General features: G+C 56.2%; 1 protein-coding gene across 1 annotated transcript in view; it reads right to left on the bottom strand.

Annotated features, from left to right (window-relative positions):
• Positions 1 to 9,772, bottom strand: part of LOC106548587 (putative cation-transporting ATPase 13A5) — a 74,726-nt gene extending 64,954 nt beyond the window's left edge. Inside the window, exons 1-8 of the mRNA XM_087724998.1 lie at positions 9,713 to 9,772; positions 7,822 to 7,894; positions 6,198 to 6,329; positions 4,993 to 5,166; positions 4,292 to 4,449; positions 3,273 to 3,461; positions 1,276 to 1,337; positions 24 to 174 (exon numbers count right to left, since the gene is read on the bottom strand). Of these exons, the coding sequence (XP_087581124.1) occupies positions 24 to 174; positions 1,276 to 1,337; positions 3,273 to 3,461; positions 4,292 to 4,449; positions 4,993 to 5,166; positions 6,198 to 6,329; positions 7,822 to 7,894; positions 9,713 to 9,757 (984 nt within the window). The 5' untranslated portion in view covers positions 9,758 to 9,772. The remainder of the gene's footprint in view (positions 1 to 23; positions 175 to 1,275; positions 1,338 to 3,272; positions 3,462 to 4,291; positions 4,450 to 4,992; positions 5,167 to 6,197; positions 6,330 to 7,821; positions 7,895 to 9,712) is intronic.
• Positions 9,773 to 21,910: the final 12,138 nt, after the last annotated feature.

Raw genomic sequence — 21,910 nt, 5'->3', positions numbered from 1 at the left:
AAAAGAAGAAGATGGAGCTTCACCCAGTGAGTTGCCTCGAACATCTTGAGGTCCAGTGGGTCCCCCTGAATCTTCCCATCCAGGACCATCAAGGAATGGCAGCAGGCCATGGCCGCATACGCCGGGCCCCAAGGCATTGGGGGGCCAGAAGAGAAGCGATGGACCTCCTGGAAGCTGCGGTTGAGAGAAGAAGCCACCTCAGATGTCAACCACCCTGGAAGGGAGGCTCAGTTGCCTGGAGTTTGGAGCTTCTGAGTCCTCCTGGAAATTAAGTTTCAACTCTTGCTATTCTTCTGCACGACCCCCATCCCCCTTCTGCTTTGCAAGTATTGCTGGGCCCTCATTGGGATCCCCCTGGAGGGCCAGTGGCTCCCTGGAGCCCCTCTGGGAGGCAGGGAAGCCTTGTGGACACCTGAGGGGACACAGCAAAAACCCTCCTGCTTTTAGCAAGGGGAAATTCTGGCTCTGGAGCCTGCCTGAAGATCCACCTTCTGGAAGACGCAGGTCTTATTATGATGATGGGGTTTCACTCAACTGAATTTTGGAAGTGCAAGACAGATGCTCCCGATTCAGGCTTGACATCAAGCGCATCTCAGTCCATATTTTGGGCCGTAACGCTGTTTGCCATTGTTTGCCACTGTCTGGGGTGATTTGGGGCTTTCCAGCCCCAGTAGGTGGTAGCCCCGTCACCCATTCAAGTGCTAACCAGGCCCGACCCCGCTTAGCTTCCCTCTCAGATAAGATTACTCAAAGTCGTTGTCCTTCTTTGAGGAGGTCTGGGATTCTCAGAGATTCCTGGGGCAGCCGGGTTCCAACATCTGCTAGGCAAGATGACTGCAACTTACGACCATTATTTCGCCCGAAGTGACGATAGCCCTGGAAAAGCTGTTTGCTTGGGTCCCCTGGCCTAAACTCCAGCATCCGGCCTGCATTGACGACAGTTGCAGCCCCCCCCCCCCGCCCCCGGGTTCACCTGACCAGCGCTTGGGACCCTCTCGGGGGGCTCCTGACAAACAGCAAAGTCAGTGGGGGGGGAAACTGGTTTCACTTAACAACCGCTGCAAAAAAGGGATTTAAAATTGGACACGACTCCTCGGAGGCAACCTGGAGACCTGGGGACAGGATTTCCCTCCCTAAGTGATGGGATTGTTCCTTTGTCTCACTTAGCCATGGAAATCCTGGCCCCAACGGTGGTCATAAGTCGAGGACTGCCTCCGTGCTCCACTTCTCAAAAGCAGCAGTTAGTGGAAAAGTTTAAAATCCAGAGCCGGGTACCTCTTTCCTTGGGCCAAGACGATGCCCCACAGGTCCAGCCCGTCTTCCGTGAGGGTGCCCGTCTGCAGGTGGGTCCACGGGTGCCACAGGGATCAAGGCCAGGGCAGAAGAAGGGAATCGGAATCAGAAGAGGGCCGGAAGGGAGCTCGGAAGGGGGGTTGGGGCAGGAAGCAGGGCAAAGGAGGGGGTGCTTCAAACCCCCCTGGGCTTCCTTGGGGGTTCAGGGTCTCCAGGCCACAGGTCTGACCTCGTGGAGAAGACAAAGGAGGTCCTCAGTTTATGACTGCGAGCCCAGGAGGCCCCACTTGGGGGAGGCACCCAGGAGCCATTAGCCCAACGGGGGCAGGAGAAGCATGTGGGGAGGCTTGGAGGGCTTGGGGGGAAACTCAGACTGGCTCCCCCCCTTCCCAACTCTACCCCTGGGGCAGAAAGGGGGGAGGGAAGACTTGCAAGCCTTCCTCCTCCCCCAAAATGGCTCTCCTCTTCCTCTGGACTCAGTTTCCCCCTCTGTCTCCCTGTGAATGGCTGGCAGGTCTCACTGGTTGGGTGTGATGGGAACTGTAGTTCAGCAACCCAGACTGGAAGCCGAAGCTCAAATCCTTTGACCATCAAGGGAGAAGGAGGAGACCCTCATCGTGGGAAAGATGGAAGGCAGAAGCAGATGGCAGAGGAGGAGAGGCATCGATAGGGGCACGGACACAATCTAGAGGAGTTTGGGCAAGCCCCGGGAGCCAGTGGAGGATGGGGGCAGGATATGGTGTGCTGTGGATCATGGGGTCGTGAGGAGTCTGACACAACTTAGCAACTGAACAACCAAAGCTACTTCCAGGAGGAGAAGCCCCCATCGAAACACTCCCGATCAAAACCAGCCCCCTGAGGACTTTCTGGGACCCCTTGGGGATGATACATTTACTATCGCATCACTTAACTCCAAACAGCCCTCATGAAGACTTAAAACATAATTCCCTAAAAGGGTCACATTGAAGTGGCTGACAGGTTTTTTTTTAAAGATATTTAAGAAATCCTTTAACACTTGGCAGAAAACTCTGGTCTTCCCTTCAGCTTTCACTCTTCAAGGGGCACAGAGGGACAACTGGTGCATAATCTGGGGTCCTCCTGGATTCTCGGCTCCTGCCCAAGGATAGTGGGCAGCTCTGGCCAGGAGGGGCTTCGTGCAGATTGTTCTTAGGCCCCCTTTGGGTCCATTCCTGACCTGGGCCGTCTGCTCACCATCAATCACACTTTATTGCAGTGCTCTCTACATGGGGCTGCCCTTGAAGACTGCTCAGAAGCTGGGGCAGAATGTGGCAATCTGTGCAGCCTTGAGTCGTAGTGGGCCATACTGTCATAGTTTGCCATGCAAGACCATTGTGGCGCTCCTGGAGGGAGGGAGGGAGGGAGGGAGGGAGGGAGGGAGGGAGGGAGGGAGGGATTCAAGCTGCTGATTACCCTCTGCTACTCTTCATGGCATGGATTCAGGTTACCTGTGGGGCCACCGACCCCAGCACCCAGGTCACCTGTCACCTAATGTCTCTAGGTTGCCACTTCGGATTCTGCCTATCAGCGGTTTGGCCTTGTCCTTTCCTAAATGGTTACTCTGCTCCCCTCCAGCATAGGAAATCAGGAGTCCAGGTGGTTCCAATGAACACAGGTTTATGACGCCCTAAAGCTCTCAACAAGAATCTGGGCTGCTAACGGTCAGCGCAAGTAGGTCAAGGGAATTCCAGGCGGGCTGGACTTTGAGAGCACAAAGGGACTCGAGGCTGACGATGCGCGTGGCCCCTCCCCTCGGGCACAGCCTGGTCATCCCCTCCTCAGACGGGGCCACTGGGTGACAGAGAGACTCCCCACCCAGTTCTCCATCCCTCCTACCACTAGGCCAAGGACGTGAAGAGACTTGGCTCACAAGCCTTCGGCAACTGTTGGCCTCAACTGCCTGGGTCTCCCGGGACAGCCAGACTGAAGCCCGTGGCTCCCTCGGGAGTGAGAAGGCTCACCTTGTCAAAGCAGAGGAGGTTCAGCTGGCCACACACGTTGATCCTCTGGGGGCTGATGCAGAAAACCCCCTTTTTCTTCAGCCTCCTCTGGGCGTAGATGATGCCGGTGGTCAGGGCAGCCGGCAGGGCTGGAGGCACAGCGATGGTGATGACATCCAGGGCTTTCTTCACCACCTCGCCTGCCTCTTGCTGATGGGCATGTGGAAGGAAGGAAGGAGGGGGGCGGTCAGCAAGAGCAGCCAGGGAAGTTGTGCCAAGATGCCAACCAAGGCGGGTGTCCCATTTGAAGCATCCAAGGGTCCCAGGGGGTTGGCTGAGGGAGCTGAAAACCCTGGATGGACCCAACGAAGGTCATCCTTCACCTGCTAGAATCAGGATGGAGGGGTGTATTGATTATTTATTTATCAGGGGCCTTTGGGCCGATTCCTGGCAATGCCTGGACTCACCAGCCCTGTAATTTCCTTGGCAAATCTGAAAGTGGAAGACAACTCTGGGTAGCTAATAACAATAATAAAATCAGTCAGGAAAATAATGAAATAAAATGAATCAGGCACCTTACACCCATTCATCTTTACAGCCCCTCAGGGATCAGTTTCACTGGGGGGGGGGCATTTTGGATGGCTTTCCGGAAGACTGAGAGGGCCTGGCAGATCTCCAGGGGGAAAGTGCTCCAGAGGGCAGGGGCTGCTATGGAAAGGGCACCATTTGGAAAGGGTCCAATCCAGTGCATAGATCTTAGCCTTAATCTACATCCTTCCTATCCAGGGGTGTCCAACTGTGGCCACGGGGAGACCGCTGGGCTTCTATTCCCGGAGTTGAAGTCCATAAGCCTTAAAGTTGCCGAGGTTGGAGTCCCCTGATCTAGACTGGAGCTATGAGGCAACTGCAGCCCTTTTGGGCTCTGAATTGAACCATGGATTTGCACGTAGAGTGACCGAGCAGGGAAGGAGCCTCCATATTTGTGGGTCGTCGTCCCCCAGAAGCCCTTGGGCCACTTCTGCCCTTCCCCCATGGCTCACCCCATTGATTACAAAGACGCAGATTGCGTAGACCATCCCGATGGCCGCCAGCATCACCAGGCACAGGAGAAACTGCATGGCGTCCCTGTAGAGGCGGAAGTTCATCGGCTTGGGATACAGGATGGATCTCACCAGGTCTCCCTTGGCCGTGTTGAAACCTGAGGTGGTGAGGAGAGGAGCAGGGATCCTTAGGGGCCTCCTAAGGCTGGGAGGGGAGGGGAGGCAGGTTGGGCTCACAGGCTGATTGCTGGCTACCTGCAGAGGCCAGAGTGGAGGCCAGGTGGAGGAAGAGGAAGGCAGCGCACCAGAGACCAGAGGGAGGGCAGGGACTTCCCACCCTACCTGGATCAGGATGAGCATGACTGGGGAGGCGTTTTCTGGAGGTGGCAGACACGACTCATAGCTACCCCATGAGGGCGACTCCTCCTGAGCCAGCTGAGGGTAACTCTGGGCATCTGGGAAACCCAGTTCAGAAGACTCCCGGCAGAGGTCTGGACATCCAGAGGGAGACACTGACTGGCCCTCCCTCTCCCCCTGCAGCCCCATCCTGACCAAAAGGATATGCCAGAATCAGGCAGTTTAATGAAGGGGCCGAAGAGGGGGGCCCTTCCAGAAGAGTCCTGGTTTTGAGGGGGAGGGGAGAGGCTGCCCTCCACCTTCCACTCTCCAGCTGACACAATAAGAGATGCCTGTTCACCCACCGGTCCGCAGCACGACGGCCCTTGCTGGTCCTCCATCCCCTCCCCTGGCCTGGATGATGTCTGTCCCGCAGAAGAGAAGGTGCCTCTTGCTGTCCTCGGAGGAGCTGAGATGCCACGGTTGGTTGCTCTTGCAGTCCCGGGGCAGGCTGGTCTTGGTGATGGGAAGACTTTCCCCTGGCGGAGGCATGAAAGGGAGTGTCACAACCCCTGTATGCCCAAATGTGACAAGCCGATAGACAAACATAGGAAGCAGTAAGCTTCCTCCCATATTTGGACATACCAGGGGTTGTGACACTAAATACATACCTATTTCCCTGGCTCAGCTGATAAAGGAGGAGAACCTTGTGGCTTAGTGGTTAACACATCTGCCTAAGATGCAATACAGCACAGGTTCGAATCCCAGTAAGGGTATGGCTAGCTGATGAGAGCTAAATAGCTTGAAATAGATCTATACTAGTCTCCCTTTATTTATTTATATATATTTATATTCATGGCAATAAAATAACCTTGCGAGAAGTGGGTAAACCCCACTTTAAAACTGCAGCGGCTAAAGATGACTTTACGATGAGCCAGCTGTTGGCTGGGGCTGAGATGGGGGCACCATCCCACGGACATGACACTTTAAAGGAAGGACTGGGGCGTGTTCTCACTGCAATTACAAGACAAGGATAATGGAATGAGAGAGTCGGAAGGGACCTTGGAGGTCCTCTAGTCCTGCCCTCTGCTCGAGCAGGAGACCCTAAAGCATTTCGGACAGGAGGCTCTCCAGTCTCCTCTTGAAAGCCTCCATTGATGGAGCTCCCACAGGTTCTGGAGGCAACTTCTGCTCCACTGGATAATTATGCAGAGGCTTCCAGCAATCAATCACTTTAACTGAGCCTCCATTTGTGGGCCTGACAATTCCACACAATATCACACCCACAGCACCACAAGCCCTTTTCCATGTGCATGAAATACAAGACGATTCGAAATGTTCCCAGCAGCGTTCGGGCTTCCCTGGGCTTCATCCCCAGAGGGCCTGGGAGGTTTCTGCGCCTCCTGTCCCCACCCCCCACCCCCTCCCCGGGATTCTAACCAAGCAGGCTGCATGCAGCTGCCCTGAAGGGGGTAGGGGTGTCACGCCCTCTTCTGAGCCAAAAATCTCCCCACCCCCAAACTGGGGAGCTGCTCCCCCCCTTTGCGCTGAGGCCTTGGGCCAAGCTCACCGGTCAGCATGCCTTCGTTGACGATGCACTGGCCGCTGAGCAGGAGGGCATCGCAGGGCATCAGTCTCCTGCCCTCGTCCAGGATCAGGGTGTCTCCGGGCACCAGATGGCGGGACTCCACCTCCTGGGTGCCTGTCAGGAAAGAGAGCCTTTGGGGGGGGCACTCTGGGTCTTTCTGTAGAAGGCAGCCGTTGTGTTGCACCCGTTTGGGTCTCTCGGGGGCCAGATGCCCCCCAAGGAAGGCTCTGCTCCACCTGCTCTCCCCAAGCCTCCTGTGGGCCCCTTTTGCTGGGCAGCTCAACTCCTGCCTTTGGGGTACTGCCTCTCCCAGGCAGCCCCCCCCCCCGCCCACAGCTCTGCAGCTGCCCAGAGGTCTAGCAAGTTGCCCCATATTATATGTTAAATGCTATGGATAGATGACAGATGTGATGTATAATATATTAGAATACATCGTGAGTATAGTGAGCCTCTAGTTCCTTTTTGTGAACCCACCGGGACTCTCCCATTGCTGGAATTTGTGTGTCTCTGATCCTGGATGTGTGCATGAGTGAATTATTGCTGAGGATGCCAAGTGGAACATTAGTGGGTGGGCAAGGAATGCTGTGGGTGGCAAGGAATGTGGCATCCTTGACGTGCCTGGGCCAAGATGTGCCCATACACGTGAATTCAGAGTAACCAAGCTGGGTATAAAGGGGAGACTGGGAGGAACCCAGATTCCCCAAACGACGCTTGTTGGGGCAGGGGGTGTCCTGAGTCTGCTTCCCAGCCCACTGCAATGCAGCCTGATCGCCTGAGAGTGTGCAAAGTGAGCATTGTGTGAATGTGTAGCTGTCAACCGTCCCACTGACCTAGGCAGAAAAGGAAACTCCTGGGACATAACTTTACCAAGAGTCTAACTTTACTATGGATCTGTAGAGGCACAGAAGAAGCAAAGACAATTCTAAAGGTTCCCATGGGAAGCAGCGTAGGTAAATCCCCCTTTTCCCCATTAGCCCCACCACCCCTGGCCATTGCCCACCAATCCAACGCATTCTTTGTGTTTTGAGAAACAGCCTGAGAATCTGAGTCAGCCTTGACTGTAGCCGAGCTGGGCAATGATACTTAGAGCAATTTAAGTAGCCTTGTTGGTTATATTTTCTTAATAGCCTAATTGGGCAGAGCAATAGCAGTTATATACTGCTTTACAGTGCTTTACACTGCTCTCTAAGCTGTTTATAGAGTCAACATATTGCCCCCAACAATTTGGGTCCTCATTTTACTGACCTTGGAAGAATGGAAGGCTTAGTCAACCTTGAGTCTGATGAGATTCGAACTGCAGACAGCCGGCAGTCAGCAGAAGTGGCCTGCAGTACTGCACTCCAACCACTGCGCTACCAAGGCTCTACCACAGCTCATTGCAGTAAGCTAACTTTGAAATTAGACAAGTAATACCGATATACTGAATATGTATCAATATAAAGGAACTGATTAAGCTTAATTGCACATTAGCCTTTTGTCTGAATAACCCAAGAATAAAAGAACTCTTGGAAAACTCTATTTGGAACAGTTTGAACTCAGGGCTCTCTCTCCTCCCTGGCTGAGATACGAACAAAATGGGTGACGGAGACCTCTTGGGCTGCCTTACCTGTCTGTTTCCTGAACACCTTGACCAGGACACTATTATGGGATTCCACCAGCTGGTGCAGCTTCACAGATTGCTGTGTTGGGAGGAAAGGGAGAATCAGATCAGGAAAGAGAGGGACAGGGGGACATGCCAACCAGTGGGCAGGTGGACAACGTCTCTGCCAGGCGGATAGAAAGGTGCCAGCAGCTAACACGTAATGGTCTATTGGCAGTGACGTGGAGGCAGGGGAGGCAGAGACTCACCACTGTCATCATGAAAAGAAAAGAAAAATTAAAAGGAAAAAGGCTGAGCTGGTTGCTGCCAGAGTCACCGTGGATGACTCTGCTTAGTGCTTAACTGTTTAAAAAAGCCTCTAAAAAAAGCGCCCTCTACAGGAGGAGGCGAGAGAACCACGTGCCTCATCTAGTCTGGCTTTATGATCACTCGAGCAGAGTTAAGCAAGGGTTAAAAGCCGAAAAATTCCTTATGTAGATGAGGCACCTGGTTCTCTCACCTCCTCCTGTAGAGGGTGCTTTTTTAGAGGCTTTTTTAAACAGTTAAGCAGAGTCATCCATTGGGGACTCTGGCAGCAGCTACCCCAGCCTGACCTCAGCAGCTCTCGCCTTTTTCCTTTTACATTTTTACGTTTTCATGATGGCAGGCAAGAGCAGAGTTGAAATCCTCTGCGAAACAGCTGGAAAAGGTATGTGGGTCGGAGGGAGGGCGAGGAATTCAAAATTAATGTAATTTGTAAGTAATTGTAAGTAATTTGTGTGTGAGTGTGTGTGTGCGTGTGTTTGTTTCTTCACTCAAACAAACTCTCTCAATTTGAGAGAGAGAGTTTTTTTGAGAGGGAAGAGAGGGAAAGGGGGAGAAGAGGCAGGGAGGGCAGCCCGCCAGCTTTCTTTCTCTGTGTCCAGGGCAGCCCACCAGCAGAGGCAGGTCTTTTGCCCGCCTCTGCTGGCGGGCTGCCACTTTCTTTCTTTTGCCCAGAAGCGGCAGCCCGCCTGAGCTGCCCGCCTCTGGGCAAAAGAAAGAAAGTGCCAGCTCGCCAGCTCGCTTTCTTTTGCCCGCCTCTATGTCCGCTGTCAGAGCTCAGGCGGGCGAAAGAAAGAAAGTGCTTTAGACAGTGGGATGTTTGGGGGGAGAAGCTGCCTCACCAGCCATAAACCTCACCGCACGTCACTGTCTATTGGAATATCCTGGAGAGATCGGAGAGGGAAGAGGTGCAGCCAGGGTGATGACCAGATAAGAGACACCCCAGCCCACAGAAGGAATGGGGTATGGGAAGAATCTCCAAAGAGTTTCCTAGTTCCTGGAAAATAAAGGCAAGAAAGGAGAAGGAAGGGGTAGGAGAAGGAGGGAGGGAGGGAGGGAGGGAGGAGGAGGAGGAGGAGGAGGAGGAGGAGGAGGAGGAGGAGGAGGAGGAGGAAGAATGATGATGACCTTGAATTGGCATTCAACCTTCAGGTTTGGTGAAGTTCACACTTTCTTCTAGTCTTCTTCCAGGGTCCCTTGTGCTGCTTCAACTTTTAGAATTTATTGGGAAATCCAGGATCTACCCACAATTTGTCCTTTGGACCAATTTTGTTGAACCCAGGTCGCCTCCTGTTCCTAGGAGGCCACCAGGAAACGCCCCACAAATGTTGGGAGACTCCTGGAGCAGCTGGCAAAATTCATCCCGATCCAGGAAGTCCCTGAGGGGCAGCCCAAGGCTCCAAGCCAGCAGATCCTCCATGGATTTGAGCTCTTTTAGGGCTGAGGGGGAGTCCTCCCGGGGGGCAGCATGAGGAGAGGGCTTTCCAGGAAGGTGAGGCAGAACCTCTTGGGCAGCAACTGAGGAATGAACCGAGCAGCTCCTCCTCGAGGCCAAAGGCTGGTGGTGAACAGGGAGGGACAGGTAGGAGCTCACCTTTCTGAGGTCATACACCGTGAGTGAAATGGAAAGGAGGGACATGATGATTATGGCCACCGAATACTCCGTGTAGTTCTCTGCAAACCACAAGCAGACACTGAAGACTTGGAAGATGTAAAATGGGTGCAGCGCCTGGGGGAGAAAGGAAGGCACCCGGGGATTAGCTTAGGGCACCACGATACCCCCCCCCCAAAAAAAGAGGAGGAGACCCTAGAAAAACCGCAGAGAAGAGCAACAAAGATGATTGAGGGACTGGAGGCTAAAACAGGCGAAGAACGGTTGCAGGAATTGGACAGGTCTAGTCTAGTGGAAAGGAGGACCAGGGGAGACATGTGAGCAACCAATATTTGAGGGTCTGCCACAAAGAAGAGGGGGGGTCTATTCTCCAAAGGACTTGAAGAAGAAGCAACGGATGGAAACTAATCAAGGAGAGAAGCAACCTAGAACTAGGGAGGAATTTCCTGACAGTCAGAGGAATCAACCAGTAGGAGAGAAGCTCCCTCCAGACCTTGTGGGGACTCCAACACATTTGAACGGAGCACAATCCTTCCTCCTTGCCTGGCCAAAAGGCAGAGTAGGGCAGCCGAGGGCAGGGCCGTGTCCCTGGCTTCCCATCCTCCCCCTGGCACAAAGAGGAGCCCCGTGACCCTGTCAGAAAGGAATTAGTTTGGGATCTCTTGGGGCCTTTTTGTAAGCAGAATTTTAATGAAGATTAATCGACCTGGCCAAGGAAATCGTCCTTGGATGTTCCCAGAGCTGCGGGAACAAGAATGGCTGCTCCGGGAGAGAGAGAGAGAGAGAGAGAGGGAGGGAGGGAGGGAGGGAGGGAGGGAGGGAGGGAGGGGGAGAGAGAGAGAGAGAGGGAGGGAGGGAGGGAGGGAGAGAGAGGGAGGGAGGGAGGGAGGGAGGGAGGGAGGGAGAGAGAGAGAGAGAGAGAGAGAGAGAGAATGTTCTGGGTGAATAAATCCTTTGTTGACTGAGCTGCTAATCTGGCTCTCCAAAAACAGCAGGAAATGTAGCTTTGCCCTGATGATGCCAGCGCTCCTCTGCATGGGCTGCTCAGCTGGGCTGGCACTTATGCAGGTGCCCCCCCTCCCCCCGGAAGGGAACGTTCTCTGGCTCAGCTGAATTGGTAGGAGCCCCCTGCCCCTCGCTGCCCCCCCCCAGGTTCTCCCAGTTCCTCTCTGCCACGAGGCCCTGGGCAATGGGCAGGAAAGGGGCTGGGAACCCTTGGGGCAGAGGTCCCTGAGCCACTCACAGGGAGGTTCATGGGCCCCACAGAAGCCTGGAGGTCAGCCTATTCTCCAAAATGCCCAGAAGGCAGGAGAAGAAGCGACGGACGGAAAGGAATCAAGGAGAGGAGCAACCTGGAATGGAGGAGAAACTTCCTGACAGGGAGGACAATTAACCAGCGGAACAGCTGGCCACCAGAAATTGTGGGTGCTCCATCACTGGAGGTTTTTAAGAAGAGACTGGACAGCCATTTGTCTGAAACGTTAAAGGGTCTGAAATGGTAAACGGTGCCGCAGTGGTTAGAGTGCAGCCCTGCAGGCTACTTCAGCTGACTGCGAGCTGCATTTCAGCGGTTCGAATCTCACTGGCTCAAGGTTGACTTCTGCCTTCTGTCCTTTCGAGGTGGGTCAAATGAGGACCCAGATTGTTGGGGGCAAGAGGCTGGCTCTGGAAGCAGCATATAAGTCTAAGGACTGTCGCTGGTGCTAATGTACCTCCTTGACCAGCAGCTTCCAGATCGGTGTGACTTCGATGTCGATGGTGTTGGGGCCACAGATTTCTCTCCTGTGGAAATGGAAGGGAGAGAGACGACCCCTCATCAGCAGGGATAAGTACGTGGGAGAAGCTCCCTGTGCTGCTTCTGCAAAACAGCAGAGGCCTACGGAGCTGAGCAGGAGAGAAGGGGACACCCCACCCCACCCCGTGTCTTGCCTGGGCCTGGGAGGGGAAGCTCTCAGCCAGTAAGAAGCCCACCGTGAGGGAATTCCCATAAGGAGCAATGGCAGACCCCCACCCCTTGTGGGGAAGGTGGACTCGTGTGCAAAGAGACGCCCGTGAGCCCCAGGTGAGCCCTGAGCATCCACGGGGCTTTCTGCCTGAGCAGGTGCGCTGACCCTGCCGAGCGAGGGGATTACCTGAGCTCCTGCTGGGAGCTGCTCAGCCCTGCCCCGAACCTGGCGTGGACCTCCAGGGAGCTCCAATGGTCCTCCAGGGCCCTGAAAGAGAAGAGGGCCCAGCCGGGGTTAGAGGGCGGACTCCTTCAGCCAAGCCTCCTTCCCCAGCGGCCGAATCCGGACTCACCCGACTTTCCGGAACTCTCGCGCAGAGAAGTCCCAGGCGTAGCGGATCTTCTGCACCTGGAGGGACCGCACCTGCAGAGCCAAGCAAGGGCAGCAGCCCCAGTGAGGGCACGGGGAGGGGGGTCCCAGCTGCGCCCACGCCTGAAAGCGGGGGGGGAGGCGGGGTGACACACCACAGCCAGCTTCAGGCTTAAGGAAAAGGCGAGGCGGCTGGGGCAGAGAGGGAGGGAGGGGCAGCCCTGGACAGTTTGAGGGAAGGGAAGAAAAACTACTACAGCTACTCCTCACTTAATGACCACTCGAAGTTACAGCAGAACTTGTGGGCACCTGAACTTCAAAAATGAGGTTTTGATGCCCACGGATCATGTGGTGGCCTTTGGGCAGCCCCTCTGCATTTATGGCCGATGGCCACATCCGGTGGTCGCATGGGTGAGAATTTTGAAGGGGAGTTTTGGTCACTTTCCAGCATTTATTTTTAGTTTCTGGCAAAAAACAAAAGCTCCCACTGGAGAAAAAGAGGCTCGTTTAACCCAAAGGAGCTTTTGGCAACTGGGCTTCCTCCTTTCTTTGTGACCTGGGAAGCCAGGCAGGGGCTTTCCAGCCGGCAGTGGGGCCTGTGGACGATGGGGGCTGCTGGGGGCTTGGAGGGGGAGGGGCTGCCTGGTGGATTCCTGCCCTGGGCAGGAGGGACGTCCTGGTTTCGCCTCCCAGCAGCTCACGGGGGGAGCCTGGCAGTGCCCCCCTCGCTCGGCTGAGCCTGGTAAGAGGATTAAAGGCTTGGCTCTGGCCAGCTCCAGCCCTTCTCTGCTGGGCAGGTGAAGGGCAGGAGCACCAGCAGTTCTCCAAGCCTGGCAGGGTGGCTGAGTGGTGAGAGCAGTCCTCCATCTTTCTACCTTCCGTCCCATCCTCCAGCCCTCCTGGGAGGCTTCTGGAGCCGCAGCAGAGGATGGGGGTCCCTGTGTACCTTGAACCCGGGTCTCTCGATGACCCTGTTGAGGAGCGGCTCCTCCTCGTCCGTGGGGAGAGAGCCGGGCTTCAGGTGGGCAGGCAGAGGAATCCAGGTCACGTTTTTCCGGGTGCAAATCTGAAATTCATCCTGAGGAAAGAGAGCAGAAACTGTGGGGGAGCCCCAGGCAGGCTGGAGGAGAAAGGCTGCTGCCCTGCAGCCCCCACGCCAGGCCCTCTCCTGAGGCCGTGTGGGGTGGTCCCACGTGGGTCACAGAGCAGCAGCCGTCCATCCTCCTGCCCGCCTGAGCATCTCCTTCGCAGGACCCCCTTTGGGGCTGGCATGGATGCCCATCTAGATCAGGGCCTCCCAAACGTGGCAATTTTGAGGCTTCTTCTGGGAGTGGAATAAGGAGGGTGGGTGGCTGGGGGATTCTGGGAGTTGAAGTCCACAGTCTTAAAACGGAGAAGGTTGGGGAAACTCTGTTCTAGGATTCCAAGTCAAGATTGCGCTGAAACTTTCCCTGCCCAAAATCTAAAGCCAAGATACGAAGGACCCTGGCCCTCCGTCCTTCGGTTCTTGGAAGGCCTTTTGCTTCTTTCTAGCTTTCTATCCAACTGGTCCCGTTTTTGCTGGAAACCCTCCGTGGCGCCTGCCCAGGCCAGCCCACCAGGGATAAGGGAAGGCACGGCTGGCACATTGGGGTGGGGAGAGGAGACTGAATCGAGAACAAAGGAGGCTCCAGATTAGAAGCGAGATCCGCCCAGCCTTCAAAACCCCAATCATTTTCCAGGAATGCAAAACTGCAATTCCTTCCTCTGTTTTTCTTTCCTTCCCCACCCTCTTTGGCAGTTAAGCATGATGGGCACTGATGGCCTTGCCCACTTTGGGTAATGAAGCGTCTGCAGGGAAACAGCCAAGCTCAGAGAGCACCAAGGACCCCTCGTTGTGCCCCACCCCTCACCCCCAAGCTACAAAGGTTCTCCTTTGGAGAGCAAGCTCCCATGAGGAGGGAGGGAGGGAGGGAGGGAGGGAGGCACCTACCGTGGTCCGGAGCAGCACCACGTCGGCCTCTTCCAGGCTGCAGGGCTGGCAGTTGGCCCAGACGCCCCACTGGGGTTTCCAGTGGAAGAGAAGCAGGAGGCCCCCGCAGGAGAGGACGTAGCCGGCCAGGCACAGGGCCCTCCGGAGGCCCCGGCTCTTGTAGCCAAAGATCTCCTGGGGAGAAAGGCTTTGCGTGAAGGGAGCCCTTCCCACCCACCCACCGTCCAGGCCCCGACCTCCCCAAGAAGGAAAAAGGCGTCTTGGAGCCACTCCCAAGACAGCCCACCTGCAGGAGGAGAGGCGGCAGAACCCGGGGGGGGGGGGAAGAGGGGAAGAGGGCAATCAGCCTAGAATCTCTAAGTGGCCACAGGTGACACATGACAGAGCCAGTGGTGGGATTCGGCCAGTTCGCACCACTTTGGGAGAACCTGAGCAGTTTGGTGAACTGGTTGTTGGAAGAAATCATTGGGGCAGAGAACCGGTTGTTAAATTATTTGAATTCCACCCCTGGGCGGATCCCAGATCCAACGTTGGCATCCTCAACTCAGGTGGAAATGGGGCTGCTGCCCAAGTCCCAGTGGTTCCTGCTGCCCCCTGGGGGAAGAAGGGCTGGCTCTGGAGCTCCAGGGGGGTATTTGTCAAGCATTATCACATCAGGAGGAGGAGGGGGAGGAGAGGGGGGGAGAGGGAGGAGGATTGTGGGGTCCTTGATGCTGAGCTTGGTGGTTTTCTTGCAGATGCTTTGTGACTGAACTAGGTAACATCATCAGTGCTGGAAGGAGGAGGGGGAGGAGGAGGGGGGAGGAGGGGGAGGGGGAGGGGGAGGAGGAGGAGGGGGAGGAGGAGGAGGGGGAGGAGGGGGAGGGGGAAGGGGGAGGAGGGGGAGGAGGGAGGAGGGGGAAGAGGGGGAGGAGGGGGAGGGGGAGGAGGAGGGGGGTGTCCCTGTCAATTCAGGAAGTATTTGCGATGCTTCCTGTCGGAAGAAGACTGCAGCCTGTGCTGGGGGGAGGAGACGGGGGCCCTTCAGTAGAAGCCCATTTGCTGACTTTTGAGCTGCAACCCTTTTGCTGATTCCCATTCTGAGAAGAGAGGGAGGGGATTCCTTCTCTGGAAATCCCTCCAGGCAGCGTCCGACAGAGGAGGGGAGCAAATAGATCTTGGGGTGGACAATGGGAGTTTGGGCTCAGGCTGCTTGTGTGGATGGGTTCCCTCCTTCAGAGACCTCTCAGCCTCTTTCCCCTGACCTGCATCTGGCCAAATTCTTTGGCCAGCCTCCAAGCCACAAGTAGGAGGCCTCCAAAATGAACCAAGCCCGGCTTTTGTTGTGGCCCGCCAGCTGCGAGTGGAGCTGGCGGCAGACTCGGACGCTGCGGCGTTTGGGGAGTGCTGGAGCCTGGGGAAGGCCCCGATGGATGCTCTGCGTCAGGCACAGAGACAGAGCCAGGGCCGTCTGGCATTTCCCAGCCATCGGAGAGGCAGCTGCCTTTGGAGGCCGATGCGAGTGAGGAGGAAGAACAGCCGGGGCCTGTTCCAGATACACGAATGCACAGAGAAGTTAGGAGAGGTGAACAATGGGGGACAAGGAGTCGACTCGGGAAGCAAAGCACACTGGGACGCTGAATGGTCCCTCCCTGGCTGGGGAATAAATGGACGGAAAGGGGAGTGGTTGTCGTAGGAGACAACAGTTCGTATTTCGGAAGATTTTGCTCATGGCGTTTCGTGCCACAAAGGCTACTTGCCCAGAACTTCATGTACATCTTTGCGGATGGGAGCTCAGGGCCCTGCAATTATCACAAGCAACGGATGAGGTCTGTACTGCAGTTAACTCCCTGAAGGACTCTTGCCTGGACTTTTCAGTGGGTGAAGGCCATTAATCCACAAGCGGTGAATGAAGAGGGGCTTTTGGTGACACGGGGTCCCTTTCTTGCTTCTGCTGAGGCTGGGCCGGAAGAGCTTTGGGCCGCCGGGTGCCGGAGGGGCAGAGGGGGGATTAAGGGAAGCTAACCAAGAGCTCCGGAAATCACCAGAATCCCTGCGGTTCCTTTCAGGACTTTTTTGCCTTCAATTCCCAGGAGCTCAGACTCCGTCGAACCAGCCCATTCCATCCGTTTCAGGAGACTTTGGGCAAAGCAGCAGGCGAGAGGCCCCCTGCCTTTACGTGTGGTCCTCAACTTACGACCACAATTCAGCTCCAAACTTATGTTGTTAAGCGAGACAGTTCTTGTGAGTTTTGCCCCATTTTCTGACCTTTCTTGCCACAGTTGTTAAGTGAATCACTGCAGCTGTTAAATTAGTAATCCGGCTGTTAAGTGGATCCGGCTTCCCCGTTGATTTTGCTTGTCAGAAGGTTGCAAAAGGAGATCACGTGACCCCAGGAAACTGTGACTGTCATAAATGTGAGTCAGTTGCTAAGCATCTGAATTTTGATCATGTGACCGTGAGGAAGCCGTAATGGTCGTAAGTGTGAAAACAGTCATAAATCATTTTTGGGATGCTGTTGTAACTTCAAATGGTCACTTAATGAACTGCTGTAAGTCGAGGACTACCTGTGGAGTTAGTCCTCAACTTAAGACCAGAATTGGGACTGGGATTTTGGTCACTAAGTGATGTGGCAGTTAAGCGAGACATCACCGGATCAGTTTTTCACGAATGTTTTGCCATGGTCACTGAGCTTATAGCATGGTCGTTAAGCGAATCCCATTGACTTTGCTTGTCGGAAAGTTGCAAAAGGGGATCACAAGACCCCAGGACACGGCACCTCTCATAAATATGGACCAGTTGTCAAGCGTCTGAGTTTTGATCCCATGCCCAGGAGGCTGCTGCAATGGCCATAATGTGAAAAATGGTCATAAGTCACTTTTTCCAGTGCCGTTGCAATTTCGGTCGCTAAGTGAACTGCTGCAAGTGGAGGACTTCCTGTGCTCTCGCCATCCCAGCTTCGTCCGGGTGGTCTTTCTGCTCTGGGAAAGCTGCAGATCCCCTGCCCTCCTCTCTCTCCCAGGCGGCCTTTGGATCCACTGGCTCTGGACAATGGGAAGGGGAGCCAGAGGTCTGTGCGAGGAGGAACCCGGCAGCTGCCGGCAGCCGGTCCCATCCCGGGAGATGCCGAAGGTCCCTCCCGGCTGACGCAAGGCCGGCAGTGACCGGTTCTTCCGGCTGGGGCTTCCTTTCTGGGTCGCTCCCTGGGTTTTGAACTCTGGGCTGGTTTAATTGCTTTAATCGCTGCTCTAATTGCTGGTCCTGTATTTCTTTTAATTGCCTTCTTTTCCTTCTGCTCTTCTTGGCGGGCGTCTCTGGAGAACACCGGATCCAGACACCCGCACGGCCTCCGACACGCAGGGCTGGTCCCCGTCTCCGGCTGCCAAGTGACTGGGCCGAGGGTGGCAGAAAGTGGGGCATCCCTGTCTGGGCCTGTGCCAGGCAGGATCCGCCACCTCCTGCCACCACCACCAGCTCCTGCACTGTGACCTCCCTTGCCTCAAGCCCTGGCTCCTTCCTGTGGCCACTTCTCCCCCCACCCCCACCGCTCCTCTGAACCCCTGGGCGCTGGCCCAAGAGGAGGAGGGAGCTGTTCCAGGTTTCCCTTGGAGAAACTCTTCTCCCAAGTCCGGGGATGCCCTTCCCTAAAACTGGGGAAGAGCTCCAAGGCTGGGCCTCTGGTGGTGGAGGATGAGGCTAAAGGAAGACGTCCACGGGGAGCAGCTGGATCGAAGGATCCTTGAGTGGGATCTCGTAGGTCCTGGGCCTGCAAGAGATGCTCCAGAGGGTCTTGGGATGGCCACACCCTGCCTTAGTCTCAAGGAAAGAAGCATTTCAGAGCAGCAGAGCCTCGGGAGGGAGGATATTCTGCAGTCAGGCCCTGGAAGGGCCTGAGGAGCCCCCCCCCCCATCCCAATGGCCACCCGGAACCCCTTGCCCAACCCTTCAATGGGCTCCTGGGTGTCTTGGCCACAGGTGGTCTCAATATCCCAGGCTGCTCCTGCCTGCAACTCTCTCCTGCTCGGCCGCCTCTATGGCAGGACGGACATCTGAGGACGAAAGGGAAGGGAAGGGAGGGGAGGGCTGAGACCCAGGAACTGTCAAAAGAGGGAAGGGCCAGGAGAGGGCAGGAGAGGCTGGGCACCCAGTCCAAACTCCAGCAGTCAGACAACGGCTCTCAAGCGTGGGAGTGGCCAGGGAACAGTCAAAGGGGAGGGCTGGAGGGACAGACACGTTGCAAATCCCACTGTTATAGCTCTCTCTTTTGACCATCCCTGTGGAGAGCCCCCGCCCCAAGGCTTCATCCCTGCACCTCTGCCGGATACCCATCTGTACTGAGGCTTTAAGCTGCCCAGAGTCCCTTGACAGCAAGATGGGTGGTACGTAAAATTAATTAAATCACTTTCAATTAACTTTAATAAACCTTATGCTATATTAATTACATTAATTTGACACTTATTATATATGGCATTGCTTTAATATAAAATTAAACGTGATCTTGTGGGTTCTTCTTATGTCCTTGGCGTTGCTAAGTGCTGAAAAGGAAAGTGAAATGTATAACTTGGAAAATGCACCTGTCCTCGGCGGTACGGAGAGTCTGGGCGCCTTCGCCACCTCCGCCCGGCCAGAAAACCTGCCCGAGAGAGTCGCCTTCTGCCTGCGGTGCCCCCCCCCTCACTCCGGCCGGGGGCCTAAAAGAGCCCATGCGCCGCTTCCGAAGGGCTGCGGGGCGGGCTGCCTCCCGGGCGGGCTGCCTGCACGCGGAGAGAAGGCGAGCGAGAGGCTGGCGCCGGGCTGCGGCCGGGGCGCTCCCTGCTCGGCGCGAACAGAGAAGAGAGAGGCCGGGGAAGGAGCGCGGCCAGGTCCGGGGAAGCTCGGCCGAGCGCGGGCTTTCCAGAGGACGCCGACCGACCCTTCTTCCCTGCACCCGTCCCCGCAGAGGGACCGTCCGGCGAAAGAGGCCGGAGAAAGCCCCCCCCCCCCTCCGCACAGGCGTTGGGACCGGGAGAAGCCCTGCCGGTCCCCGGTTGCCTCCCCCACCTGCCCCGCGGAGCTCCAGGTACACAAGAGGAAGGGGGGGGAGACGTTAGCAGGAGACTTGAGAGTGGGGAGGGGAGCAGAGGGGAAGATGCGGACGGGATGGGGAGCAGCTGCCGGGGGGGGGAGAGGCAGAAGGCGCCTCTGAGCACGGACTGAGCGCAGGGGAACCGGCGGGGACTCCCTCAAGGCAAGCGCAGAAGCCTGGCCCAGCTGGCAGCCTCTCCGCCCTAGCACGGACGCCGACGGAGCCTCCCCCCCCCCCCCCCAAGTCTGAGCCGGCGGGCAGAAGCGGCAGAGCAGCCGCAGCCGCTGATGGGCTCCGAGGGTTCATCCCGGATTGGGTGGCAGCTCAGCCAGCGAAGCGGAGAAGATCCCCGGGGACAACGAGACACACACACCCCTACACTACTTATTTGGGGGGGGGCGTTGTGCCTTCAGGTCCCTCTTAGCCCGGGGCGACCTCTTGAGTGCAGGGGGTGATGAAGGTCCCATGGAAGAAGGGGAAGCAGCTATTATCGCCTTTTGTGCAAGAAAGCCAGGGAAGAGCAGCCTGGTTGGGGTCTCTCTGGGGCATTTCCAGCACAGCCCCCTCCCAGTAAGGGTGGCCTGATGGTAGGGGGCAGCCGAGGTCCCCGGGGAGTTTGGCAGTGCAGGGAGCCCTTGCAAGAATGCCCCTTTCTTGGAGAGGGTTTCGCTCCCTTCTGCCAGTCCCCCCCTCTGCCCCCATTGCTGGAGCTTCTGGAGGCTGCTCAGAGGGCCCTTTGGGGGCAGCCCTGCAGGAAGACCCCTCCTTCAGAGCTAGAGGCTGCCTCCCAGGGAACGGGGGGTGGGAGAAAGAGGGGCATGTGGGGGAGACTCACCACTTCAGCCTCCTCTCCCTCGTTGAGCAGGGCCCGGTGGCTCCCGCCATGCTTCTCCCCCATGGAAAGTGGTCCTGATGGGTTTCTGGAAATTCCCCCAAGACTGCTGGCCCAACAGCAGGGATGGGGCCCTTTATATACCAGGCTGACCTCCAGGGCCACACCTTCCTCCTGCCAGGCTCCTGCTGCTGCTGAGGGGCAGCTCCTCCCTGGAGCTCCAGGTGAGAACACCTTTCCTCGCCCAGAGATGCCACTCCGGAGAGCAGCGGGTCCACGTGCCCAGGCAGGTTCCAGGCCCGGCAGAGGGGAGGGCTGCCTGCAGAGATTAGGAGATGTATTGGGGGGGTGGGTTGTCTCCTGACAAAGGCAGGTGTTGTGTGACTGCCACCAGGTGGGCCACTGGTTGTGGGAGAGAGGCCACTTGGATCGGAGGAGGCCTGCAGGTGCCTCCTCGCCCCCTCCCCTTTTCCTGCCCCCAAATCCTTCACTCTCCTGCTTTGCATCCTGGAAGGAGGGAGGAAACTCTGTGGGGAGGAGAGGCTGGCCCTTAAAGAAAGAACTGGGGATCCAGGGCCTGTGATTCACAGCGAAATAAATGTTTCTGCTTCCTGAACTGAAAGTGCTGGACTATTTCTGGCTCTTTGGAACTCACTGGGCCCCTTTTCAGAGAAATTCCAACACAAATTGAGCTGGGCTCCCGGGATACCCCAGGAAGGTCCCTGGAAAGCTGACGTTGCTGCAACCAGAAGCTCCTTTGCCAAGAACCAGGCAGAAGCAGCAGGTGACCCAGATGAGCCCCTCTCGGCTGGCTCCGCTGCAGGTGCTCAGCCGATCACTGGGGGTCTTTCGGGTGGAGTCCCCAACAGGGGCTCCCTGCCTACCAGCCAAGGGACGGCTGCGCTGCCCAATGTGCCTTTTCTCTCAGGTCTCCTCAACGGAGCCACTCCGTTTAAACATCTATTTTAATTGCCTAAAAGTCAGCATAGCAACCCTTCCCTCCGCCTCCTCCTTAGGTAGAGGGAGCCACCCAGGGACGAGGCCTTGTGCGCCTGAACTAATACTGGAGGCTCTCCTGAAAGGAGGGGCACTTCACAGAGGAAGCAAAACAGCTGGGCTTTTCTGGGGTTCAGCTTCACCCTCTGCAGAGCAGGAAAGGAGGAAGGCAGCAGATGCTTTCACAGGTGTGGAATCCCAATCCAGTGGGATTGGGGGAAGGGTTGTTTACTATTTGTGGGCACCACAAATTGCCTCCAGAAGTTGTGGGTTCTTCATCACTGGAGGTTCTCAAGAGGAGAGTGGACTGCCACTTGCCTGAAATGGTAGAGGGTCTCCTGCTTGAGCAGGGGGCTGGACTAGAAGACCTCTAAGTCAAGATGCTCTTAACTGAGGTAGTGAGGGGGGGGAAACCCCACATGACCCACAGAAGGGAAGTAAAAGAAGTATTGGTGTCCTAACCACCATGGAGCAAACTGTCTTCAGGTCCTTTCGAGAGGAGAGGAGAGTTGGGAGAAAGCTCCCTCTGGCATCTCCTGCCTCCAAGACGTCTTCCATTCCTGGAGGGAGGGAGGGTGGGAGGAGAAGCAACTGGATTTCCACGGGGAGAAGCAAGAAACAAGCAAAACGGCTTCCCTCCAGAAGTTGTGGGTGCTCCATCTGTGGAGGATTTGAAGGATATGGGACAACCATTTGTCTGAAATGGTAGAGAGTCTCCTGCTCAGAGAACCTCCAAGGTCCTTTCCAACTCTGCTACTCTATTAAATAATTTAGAGGGCAAATACAAAGCCGGGGCAAAACTGAAGGTGCACAAATGTTCGGACCAACTATTAACAGGTGGATCCACTTTTCAGGCAGGATGGAGGCGGGGAAGGGGGGCATCACAAACTCCAGGGGTTTCAGGGGCTGCCCTCTGGGGCTGGCAGAGAAAGTGCCCTCCTTTGCCTTCCAGAGGGAGGGAGACGGTGGGGGTCTTGGGGGCAAAAGGAGCAGCCCCCTTGCCAGCTTTCCCAGTCTCATG

Source organism: Thamnophis sirtalis, unplaced genomic scaffold, assembly GCF_051295495.1.
Source record: "Thamnophis sirtalis isolate CommonGarterSnake01/CBP01778 unplaced genomic scaffold, rThaSir2_p1.2 scaffold_11, whole genome shotgun sequence".
In the NCBI taxonomy this organism is placed as follows: Eukaryota; Metazoa; Chordata; class Lepidosauria; order Squamata; family Natricidae; genus Thamnophis; species Thamnophis sirtalis.
Note: the sequence above shows the minus strand (reverse complement) of the source record. Positions and strands in the feature narration are given on the sequence as shown.